Source organism: Gavialis gangeticus, unplaced genomic scaffold (assembly GCF_001723915.1).
Source record: "Gavialis gangeticus isolate Ggan-Ray unplaced genomic scaffold, GavGan_comp1, whole genome shotgun sequence".
Lineage (NCBI taxonomy): Eukaryota > Metazoa > Chordata > Crocodylia > Gavialidae > Gavialis > Gavialis gangeticus.
In genome coordinates this window covers 111,087,256-111,099,154 of record NW_017728992.1, presented here as the reverse complement: position 1 = coordinate 111,099,154, position 11,899 = coordinate 111,087,256, and the positions used below count along the sequence as shown (strand labels likewise).

General features: G+C 42.3%; 1 protein-coding gene across 3 annotated transcripts in view; it reads right to left on the bottom strand.

The window, feature by feature from the left end:
• The window catches only part of SPIDR (scaffolding protein involved in DNA repair), a 372,282-nt gene that overhangs the window by 223,317 nt on the left and 137,066 nt on the right, over positions 1–11,899 (bottom strand). For all 3 annotated transcript variants that reach the window (XM_019526956.1, XM_019526976.1, XM_019526965.1), the window contains exon 8: positions 8,902–9,121. In XM_019526956.1, the coding sequence (XP_019382501.1) occupies positions 8,902–9,121 (220 nt within the window). The remainder of the gene's footprint in view (positions 1–8,901; positions 9,122–11,899) is intronic.

Below are 11,899 nucleotides of genomic sequence, written 5' to 3'. Positions count from 1 at the left end.
TATATATATATAGTCCTTTAAAGATGTATTTGGCTCTGCCGATAACAGGTTTATATTTTTTTTTCTTTTTCTTTTTCCATGTTTAAGATCCCAATTTGAAGATTACAAGAATGTCTTGGGAAGCATGACAAATACTGAATTGAAGCACACATGGTAAAACCCTGAGCGTTACTCTGTCAAAAGAGATAAAACTACAAAAGAACTCAGTAAAGAAGATGTGGCACTTCCTATAGAAAGCTTTCTGAGAATGCATGTAAAAATCAACCTGATTATACTGGCTTCTTTTTATGTCACTGTACCTGAACAAACGACTGTTACAGGAAAATATATGGGCAGTACAAGATAATTGTAAGAAGGCTGCAGTTATTCCAGTTTCTCCTTAAAGTATCTTCAATTTTCCTAACTGCATGGTCTCTTGGATGTAATCACCAACAGATGATATGATCAGATCTTTGGCTCCAAGGCCACTGCTGTGTGCATCTACTTTAGAAGTAGTAACCACACTGGCTTTAGAAGTTTGAGTTTTGTAGAATTTTATCTGCTGGCTGAGCCTCTTTCCCCTTATCAGGATTCTCCCACTCTCCATTCTTCAAAGGAAGAATGTAAAGACAGAAAACCAACTTTTTCCAGGGTAGGGATTTAGCCTATTACTTCTCTTCCCCTTCCTTGTCTGTTGAACAAATATCTATTCTATCAATACTTTTTTAATGTATCAAAGCACTCGGAAGGAACACACTCTCTGTTGTTGATCCCTCACATCCAACTGATCAACCAGTTTCAGAGAACTTGTCCTTATCTGTGGAGGAAGTAAAGAAGCTGAAGTTATGCAGAAGATGTTTCTTCCATACACTTTTTTTGCCCTTGTATGAAGAGTAGGACAACATAACAAACAATTGTTTTTTCTGATAGATAGCAACAGATTAGGGAAGACCTGATTTTCGTGTTTCACTAACACAAGAGCCCAAGCTGCTACTTTATCACTACAAATATTACTGTTATCAAACAAGCTGAGGCATTCTATAACAGCATGTTTAGGAAGCCTCCTTTGCCTGAAAAAAAGTAGAAAAGAACCTGTCCTCCCCTTTGCCTAAAATGGGTATACATCCACGTTAAACACATGAGGAGTTACATTGGGCCTTGCTTGTCTATCCAGGGAAATACCCCCAAATAGCTATTCCCCATGTAGACACTTCTGTTCTATACCAGTGGTACTCAATCATTTTCCCCAGTAGGCTGGATGGGAAGTGCCTGGCCTCATAGCAGGCTAGATCTGGCACCAGGGGCTAGTGCCATGGGGCCCGATCCAGCCACACAGGGAGAGCGGGGGACAGCCTGACTCTGATCCAGGCATGTGTGACCCAACCCCAATCAAATCATGTAGGAAGAAGGGGGAGTGGCCTGGCCCTGATCTGGCTGTGTGGGGGATGGGCATGGCACTGGTGGGAGGGTGGTGGTATTAATCACCACCACCAAGTTTCCTGACCTGTGGGGAATCCCATGGGCCAGACGCAATTGCTCCATACACTGTTTGGCCTGTGAGCCAGAGGTCGAGCACCCCCGTTCTACAGCAATGGTGTTCAAGGTTTTGACCAGTCTGCAGGGTGGATAAAGCCCCATGCCACCCCTGCAAACTTCCCCCACTCGCCCCACACACCAGGATCCAGTTCTTTCGTCCCAAGCATTAGGATCAGGCTCTACAGTACCCTGCGTGCCTGATCTAGTGTGCAGAGCTGGATGACACAGCGCCAGGGGCTGGATCTGGCCTGCAGGCCAAGGGCTGAGCACCCCCGTTTTATGCTAAGGCTAATGTTTTCAATGCACTGTGTTTCTATACCAAAGTTAGCTCTAAATTAACATGGTACATAAGATATATGCCAAACATTGTGCTGCTACAGATATACTGCTTCTGGCACAAGAGCTCTCTCATTTGGAGCTGGCTTGGGTATCTCATCAGTGCTCCAGACAGCACACTGCAGACATATTGTAAAGTGGCCTCTGTCTGTCTTTGAAGTGAACTGATGGGGTGCTCTACCCACAGCCCGTGGCACTGTCATCTAGCCTGCAGTGCTCCCCATAAATCCAGATATTCAGTGGCAGAGGAGTGGTGGCCACTCCCCGCTGCCAGATTTCCAGACCTGTGGGGAGCCCAGGGTCCTGCACACTGGATTGGATATCCAATCTCAGCATGTAGGGCCAGGTGGGGGTAGCACCAGGCCCCAGGGCCCAAGCCAGGTGTAGTGGGCTGGAAGCAGGTGGTACAAGGACCCCAGGGCCCAATCCCAGCAAACAGGGATGGGAGGGGGCAGTACTGGGCCCCCACAGCCCAATCCCAGTGTGCAAGGCAGAAACGGGGTGGCACAGGGGCCTAAGGTCTGATCTGACCTAAGGATTGGCCCCGCACCACTCATCTGGCCTGCAGGGCCAAAAGGTTTAACACTACTGGATTAAACTAAAGACACTCTGAGGGCAGAATACGAATAGCCACTGAGGAAGTTAACTGCATTTTAAATTCATATTTTGCCTTATAAAAGGTATTTTTCCATCCAGAAGAGCTTTAGAAAGTTACTTATCTCTGTAGACTTAGTTTGAGAAGGTCATAGCCATTGTATAATGGTAACAGCTGCGAAGTTCAAACTGGGAGAGCACTTGTCATCACACTTCTTGCTAAACTATGCTCAGATGGAGGCTTTGCCTACATGTTGCACTGGCTCCCCATTAGCAAACCATAACACTGCTAGCCTCTTCCTGCTGCATGCCACTTAAATCCATTGCTTTGGACATGTAAGTGTTTTTGGAATAAAGCTAGAATTGACTAATCTCCTTCAGTCATAGGACTCAGACATCTTGTGATTCAGACAGCTTCCTCCTTTAAACAGATTTTTTTGTTTTTCAGTTTGTTTAGAACAAGCCAACCAGGATACATCAGGCAAAGGGAACATTCTCTGCAAGTTGTGTCCAAATAAATCACTTTTTTACTTATACTTGGAACATCAAGAATGGATAATATGAAAAGGTTGATCTAACAGCTAAAATTAACATTCAGTGGTCAGCTTACTTCCATCCCTACCAAAAAAATTAACCTGACAAGACAGAAGTAGCTTTTATTTCAGCATGCAGATTTTAGCTAGAAGCAAAAAGAAGGCATGCCTAATAATGACCACAAATCTGAACTGCCCCTGGCATCCCTTGAGAATAAAGCTACCCAGCTGTAACACAGATGCTGTAAGACAGAACTGAGCCTTAAGCTGCACTGTTCTGGATATACACTGTGCTCGACTTTCATTGATGTTCATCTTTATCCAGTGGCATAGTTTTCCCATATCTGACTGTAAGAGGATTATCTATAGCTTGAATTTTGCCTGAGGATATTAAGGAGAATAGGTTGGGGCTTCTTTTTGCCAGTAAAACCATTCTCATATGAGCACAGAGTAATATGCCGATTCAAGTATTCAACTCCAAGTAATGCTTGCTTGGGATCCTCTAATTTATATAAGTACCCAAATGTCACTGGCAGCCTTGGGGCTGAGGAAAACACAGAGGTGATATAAAAAAAAAAAAAGTCACCTTCAACTATTCCTCCTTTCTGATCCTATGTTAAATGTAGCTCAGTGAGAACCAAGATCAGGGCTGAAGCATCTGCCAATACACTCACTTAATGAACTCTGACTGTAGAATTCATGCATTATATTAATTACACTTATAACTTGCAATAAATAGTGAGGCCAGATGATCCTCTCACTAATAAGGAATAAATCAGGAGTAATGCTATTTATGTGTGAGCTATGCTTGTGTAACATTAGTGAAAACGAGAAGGGGACTCAAACCCAAATATAACACTTTTTTGTTTAGGGTCCATAAACAATTTTCAAAGTATTATTCTATAGTTTTACAGGCAAGAGAAAACTGAAATCCAGAGAGCTGTCAAGGTCACAAACTTCCTGAAAGTATTTTTCTTGTATGAATATCAAAATATATTAAGATGGCAATATAATTAAAGGAATATATTTTTAAATATATGCCAAATAGACTAAACTCAGTAAAAACTTTAAAAGGTTTATACTTAGGGATGTACTCAAAATGCGGAGCCTGGGGTCAAATTTCACAGGCTCTGGGCTCCAATTTTGCAGGTAGATTATGGCTGCCCCCCACCATATGTCTGACTGGCTGAAGCAGACACATGGCTGTCACTGCCCCCTCAGCCCTGCATCACCACTGCTCCCTGGCCAAGCCATGCTGCCCCCCCAACCCAGTTCTGGTCCTCCACTCCCACAGCCATGGCCCAACAACATTACCCTCCCAAACTTGACCCTGGTTCTGCTCCCCCTGGCCCAGCCTTGCTCCTCCACCATGGCCCAGCCATGCTGCGCCCCTACCCTGCCCCAGCTCTGCTCCCCTTGTCGTGGCCTGGCCACACTGCACCCCTACCCCACCCTGGCTCTGTTCCCCCTTGTCTGCCCCCCACCCTCTGCAGCACCCAGTTACTGCAGGATGGGCCCAGCCGGATGACGTGGCTGCAAAGAAAAAAAAAAGCAGGGCTGGGCCTGTCCCCATCTCCAAGGGCTGCATGAAGGCAGCTCTCTCACCCAATCAGGAACCAGAGATGAGGGCATCTTGGTTGCCCAGGGAGAAAAAAAAAAAGAAAAAATCTATATTTTTACATGAAGCCCCCCTCCCTTTCTCTACTTTTTTGTGAAGCTCCTTTTTTCCCGAGATCTCTGATTTTCACAGAAAATGCCTGATTTCTCATTGTCCGAGAAAACTGCAAAACTGCAATTTCGGTACATTCCTATTTATAATCTATAATCTCCAACTCAATCCTCAGTTAAATTTATCTCAAAACAGTGTAAGGGGGCACATTTGGTTACAGAAGGCAGGGATGGCTGAAGGATACTATCCACGCTGTCCTTAGGGCTCACAGTCAAGCTGATAAATTCACACTGGTATGGATTATTAATTTAATTATAAACCTTAGTATTTTCAAGCTTGACAGACTTAAAATGTTTTAGAACATCAGTTCTCACCACTATCTGTTAGATGGGATAAGTAGTACTGTATCACATTTACAAACATATGGAAGCTGAGATCACAATACAAACCTGAGGCTGTAGGTCCAGAAAAGCCTAAACTCTCACTCTCTTGTTTACATACCTTAAGAGGGCAAACACAACCTTCCTCTGGTTGGAATAATCTCATGCAAAGGTGACAAAAAACTTTTTAAAATACTAACATTTTTCTAACATGGTATTAAAAACATCTAATCTCTCCTCTTCAAAGTCTACAAATTTTTAATTAGTTTTCATTTAAGATTTTGTTAAGAGGCAATGGAATTGATTCTGTAGCCCCTTTCGTTCTTTGTGCCCTGCCAACGCAGTACAAAGGTGACAGAGATTACATCTGCCCTGAAGCGAATCATTTCCCTGCAGCTGGCAATAATTCTCAGTAAAATAAGCCCCCTGACTTTCAAGATTCTTAATTTAATTTTCATTTTATGAGATGCATGAAACATTCACCTGAAAAGAAAGAGCCAATTAAGAGAGAAATAAAGGCCCAATCCTACAAACTTCTCTCAGACATGAAGTTCCACTGAAGTCAGTAGGACAACTCATGTAAAGAATACTCATACGAATAAAGACTTGCAGTAATGGGTTCTTGGATTACTTATTATTTGTGTCAGAAAGCAAAGTTAGTATTAATCATAATGATGTGGTAGCATATCACTCTGGAAACATTTACAGTTAATTTTCCAAATACAACTTCCAAAATTAACTATGCAAATTGCATATTTTACCTACTAGTTTTCCCAAACTGCACATCTTTGTCTAACAGCCTGCCAACTGCGCTCACAAAATTTACATATCAAATGCAAAGAAAGAATTTCTAACAAAATGATAGAACAGATCTCCAAAACCTGGCTCCTAAACTGCTTGTGGAACTTTTGCTTATGCACATGCATTCAGCACTTTTGCATCTAACTACTGTACTCCTGTATTCAGCTGCTCTATCAGTATATACAAATAGATGTAATACAAAACTCTGGGGCATAATTTAAGAACAAACTTGAAAATTTTGCTTTACAGGTTTAATTTACAGCAGAGGCTTGTCCATTCATCCCACCCCACTCTGCCTCATATTGCAAGTGTCTCAAAATAGCGAATGACCTTACATTCTGTGCCATGTGCCCTAAGTACATCAGGGTGATTTAAGGATGAAGTGTCAGCTTCGCCATGCCTTTCTTCGCTTGTTGATCTGCAAGTCAAACCTCAAACTTATTTTAACATCCTACATTTTTATTCAGCTTCCTTTGTTTCTGATTGATGATATAAATAAAGCAAATATGTGAATAGGCTAATTTTAAAAATAGGTCTATCAAAACAGCTTTTTTTTAGCGTTTTTAGATGGTTTTGACCTGTTCAGATGTTAAAAACAGCTTTTTTTAGACAGCAAAGCTCTGTCAGCTTTGCTTACAGACCACATCTGTACTTCATTTTGACATGTAATGCTTATTTTAGATTTGTACACACTTGTGCCCACATCCACAGATCTGCCATGTTCCTATATCCTAATGAGTGCAGTCCAGAACCTGATTCCTGAGGCTGATAAGACAAAATATTTATTAATGTTCTGGAACTAATTCTCGTAACTCAAAACCTAAAACTATTTATGATTTTGGGCTGTTTATAAAAGAGGCATGCAAACTTTTACATCTACCACTTTCTATTGATTTGGCATTTTTTTTAATATATCAAGTATCAGACCCCAAATTTGAAACATTTACAAATGTGTTATGCCTGTTACTTTTTTCTAACTTCTGTGCAGGGGTTTGGGAGGAACTGCAACCCAACTTCTTGAAAGCAAAACTCAAGTCACATGTATGTGTTATGCCACAGGGAGGTGAAAACTGCAGGGGTGGTGGCCCCTCATGAGGCTACAAAGCCTGCCAAGTTTCACAAAGATAGGTGCAGGGGGTTGGGGGGAACTGTACCTCAAGCTGAGGACAAGCAAAACTTTGTGACATGGGTGACACTGTGCATGTTAAGGTGCAGCAGGTTGAAAACTGCAGCCATGCTAGCCCCTGCTGCGGCCACGAAGCTTGCCAGCTGTCAAGGAGATCGGTGCAGGGCTTCTGGGTTCTGGGGCCCTGCGCCTCTGGCTGCTGACAGGCAAAACTCATGACATGGGTGCTTGTGCAACTGACTGTCTCTGTCTTGTTATAACCTATGGCCGGATCTCCAAGGCGGCTCCAAAGCCTCGGAGCCGCTTCGGCCGGAATGAAGTGGGAACCCGGTCCAGAGCTCTGGATCCGATCGCTAGCATCCGAAGCAGCTGGATCCGAAGCCGGATCAAGTAGCTGCCTACTCACACAAACCTAATAACTCTATCAAGCAGTTGACAGGTAGTAAGGACCCAATAAGTAGAGGGAGAAATAAAGACAAATCATAAGAGAAATTTAGAGCCATGTATATGATGATGTGGAAGGTGAAGGCTAGGTGAGGAAGCCCCTAATAAGAGGTGGGAAGCAAGCAAACATTACAGCTGCAGATCAACAGGGAGAAGAAATAACACCACCAGCAATATGAACCCATTATTTAATATATGTCTGGGAATTGTGTTTAAGATTTTTCAGTTACTCATCTTTTTGCATTTAAATTGCAGTTGATTGCACCTGTAGCTATAGCAGACTCTGAACTATGCCTTTATTAAAATGTTTGAATCTCCTCCAAAACATATGCAATCTTATTTGAAGGAGTGTGTTTGGGAGCAGAGGATAGAGGTAAAAAGGGAGATGAAACCGTTCTCAGTACTATTCAGTAGATTAGGGACCTAAAACAGGAAGAAAAAAATATTTTATAAGGAAAACTAGTCAAACTAAGGAATATGCTTCTGTCTGAAGACACTTTTAACCTACTGTGGCCATGGTAACATTGTGTGAAAGTGTTAAACTGTGAAAGGCATGAGTAGAAAAAAAGTTCTCTCTAGGCATCTACACTAGACACTATGGTGACATCAGGCATCACCAGGCACAAAATGTGATGCCAACACCAGTTACTGTGCTGTCATTTAGTACTAGCTTAAGCCACTGAGCAACTACTAAATAACTGCAGTAACAACTGCTCAGTCAGCCACTTGTGTAGGCACAGTTTATATGTCAGTGTGCATATTTTAGAAGGGACGAGAAAAAAGATGACTAATATTCAACTTCAGGAAAACTCGAACTCCTCATCCTATGCCAAAGCCCTCACACATGTACACAGCCTCATTAAAGTTTTCACTCCAATCAACTTACTGGTCCAGAAAAAAGACCAATCCCACTAAAATCGTCTTTTTTTTTTTTTTTAAAAAAAAAACACATTTCAGAGACAGTTAACCATCTGTAGTGAAGAAGAGTTTGTGGAGTGGAAGACGAACACAATGAAATGATAAAAGACAGCTGACCATGGTAACAGTTAGCAATTCATTAGAAGTGGTGAGGATGCTTTTTACTTTTTCCCACTATACTTTACTTTGGTGTGGACTTGTCTGAGTATAGTGCTGCAAGAACAGACTCTGCCATTGAGTGACATCTTAAACTGAAGACATCAGTAAAGAATTCCTGAACTACTTTACTACAAGAAAATATGCGTTTTATTGGCCTCATCAATGATAAGATGTTATTCATGCCTGTCATAAATTCTAAACATGAAATATTAAAACAAAAACAAAATTAAAGCCTGCAGCAGTGCTGGCAAGCGTAACCCATATGCCTCTTTTTCTTTAACGAACTATTGTTAGCTTGTCTTTCAGAAAACTTCAGAATCTGCCAACAGACTCATTACGAAAGACTTACTGTGCCGCACAACAAACACTCTGACAAAAATGCCTCCTAAAATATTATAGTTAGAAGCTCTAATTCACCGTACCTACCAGGGAGGATAGATGTGGATGATGTCTTGTGGGCCTCCTTTGAGGTGGCCTGCTGTCTCTTTTGTAAAGAGAACCTTGAGTATGGGCTCAGTATGGGTTACAGCATCTTCCAAGGAGCTGTCAGCAGAAAACTGTCCCAGCTGCTGACAGACAGCAACTTGCATAGTGCACTCCTCATGCACCTCCAAGATCTTCACAACTAAAACACCAGATTTGCTATCTGTAAAATAAGCAGCGACATAAAGCAATTAAAAATAAAAAAAGCTCAGGCAAAATAAGCAATCTATAGGCTAGAGCAGGGATGAAGAAGGTCCGGCCTGTAGGCTGGATCCAGTCGGCCGGGGACTCCATTTCCCAACCACCCCTGCCCACATAGCTTGTGCTGGTTTCCATGAAGACCCCAGCCTCAGCGGCAGCATGCATGGCAGAGCAGCGCAGGGTGCTGTTCCAGAGCTGCTGGGACCATGGGATGGGGCCAGCTTGCTCCAGAGCCGGCACAAGTCACACGGGCAGGGGCAGCTAGGAAATGGAATCCCCTGCCAACCAGCGGCCCGGAGATTCCCCATCCCTGGACTACAGCATTCACACAAAGATGCACACACGGACTATGTCCAGAGCCCCCTCCTTTCTTCAGGCAAATCAGTCTGGACTGATACATATACCAAGTGAAGTACAGCACTATCTATATTAAAATATATACAGTATAGAAGTTATGAACCAACCAAGCATGGAAACTTGTCTGTATTTTTTCTAAATACTGATGACAGTACCAGACACTATAAAATGGTGGGGGAAGAGGAAGGTCTACTTTTTAAAAAAAGTCTGTTAATGTTCCACCCCAGTCACCTTTTACCAAACGATCTCTTTTAAATATTGTTCAATTTTCAATTCCTCCCCATTTCAGTCCTTTTTATGGGAAAATATTGACTTTTTCTGTGTAAGGCCTGAATAAAGATGATTTGAAGGCAGGACAGGGATCTTCACTTACAACTGGACAGCTAAGCAAACAGCAATTGCCACTAATACACCCCAATCTCTAATATCCCTATGTGCCTATTATTTGGGGAACTAAGCTAGCTGATCCATATACTATATATTCTCTGCTCCTTTCCATATTCCTTTACTATAACGGAGAGAGGCACTGCAGCAACAGTAGTTAGGATCTTCTATATCCATACAGTGTACTAGCATTTATATCCCATGAAAACAATCGAGTCAAGGCAGAACCCAACATTACTGCCCCTGCTATTCAGTTTCTTCCTCCTAAAGCATGCGATATACAGATTAATATTAAAAATTCAATCTGTCATGTAAAGATTGAAAGAATTGGGATGTAATTCTAATCCTGAAATGCATATGCTTATCAAGCAAAACTGGAGGGATATATGCAAGTCTGAAGGAACAAAAATATTATGCAGGAAACTGAGGATGCACATCACATAATTTGCTAAAATATATTTACTTTGATGCTGAAATTTAACAGTTTTAACAAGATATAAATATTCTCTTCTTTGCTTTTTCCAGCAAAGTATCAGCGCCTGTTTCAGACTCAAGCAGCTGATGCCATAAGTAATTCCTATTTTCTTGAGAAAGAGGAACCAAGACAGCTACAGGGATAAGATAGACTATCATTTTTCATTTAACCAAGCCAAGTGCCGAGGCTGCTATCTTGAATGTGTCAGCAATAATGGTTATGGCACCAGGGAAAGCACCTGTCATTTCGAGGTCCTAAGTTTCTTAGAAAAGGTGCTCAGTCTAGTGTGGTTGAGGTGTTGTACCTATAGGGAAAATAAATTTCCACAGGAAGAGAGAGATGTTTTTACAAAGGTTATGAGTTCACAACTACAACATAACTACTTCCTTTTAAAGACCCTAAATCCTGTCGAACAGACAGTGGGTGTGAGCCTCCTCTGTCTCTTCTGTTGCTCGTTTCTCTCTTCCCCTATGCTCAGATGCAGCACACATTACAGTAAAGCTGCCCTGACAAAAAATGAAATTTGCTGCAGCAGGCTGTTGGACTGAGTGCAATTTGGAAACAAGAAGGGGTAGCTTTCATGGTGGAATTAGAGGAGGGATATGTTTTACATCACCAAGTCTAATTAAAAAAAAATCCTAGCAAACAAAAAAGCCAACATTTTGACAATAGCCAAGTTAAGAGTATCCAACTGGTACAAAGAGCCTAAAATATGACAGTTCCTTCAAAGAACTCAGGGAAAAGAAAAGGCAGAAAGAGATTTACATGGTCTGCAAATAATTATTGCAGAACTAATTGATCTTTGTTTTCAGCAGACTTTGCCATCCAACAGTCCCAAAACTGCACTCGAGGAGTAGAAGGCTCTCCTTTTAGGCAATTGTAACATATGTCACCAGCCTCGGTTCAGATCTAAATGCTAGCTCCCAACTGAAAAACACCTGGTCAATGAGCATTAAAATAACTTTCAAGTCAGCTGGATTTCTAACATCTCAACCACTCTGACAGGCTACAGAAGTCAAAAGTCTTCAAATAAAACTGAACTGTCACAAACAGCAACAGGCTACAATCTGACCTAGATAGGTTACAAGAGTGGGCGGATTAGAATAGGATGGGTTTCAACACAGACAAGTGCAAGGTGATGCACCTGGGGAGGAACAACCGGCACCATACCTACAGGAACTCCCCTCTTGTCAGCACGGAGGCAGAAAAGGATCTTGGAGTCATCATTGACTCCAAGATGAACATGGGTCGGCAGTGTGGGGAAGCAGTTAGGAAGGCCAACTGTACCTTGTCATGCATCCACAGATGCATTTCAAGCAGGTCAAAAGAGGTGATCCTCCCCCTCTATGCGGCACTGGTCAGGCCGCAGTTGGAGTACTGCGTCCAGTTCTGGGCACCGCACTTCAAGAGGGATGTGGACAGCATGGACAGGGTCCAGAGGAGGGCCACTCACATGATCAGGGGACAGCAGGGCAGGCCCTATGAGAAGAGGCTATGGGACCTGAACCTGTTCAGCCTCCAAAA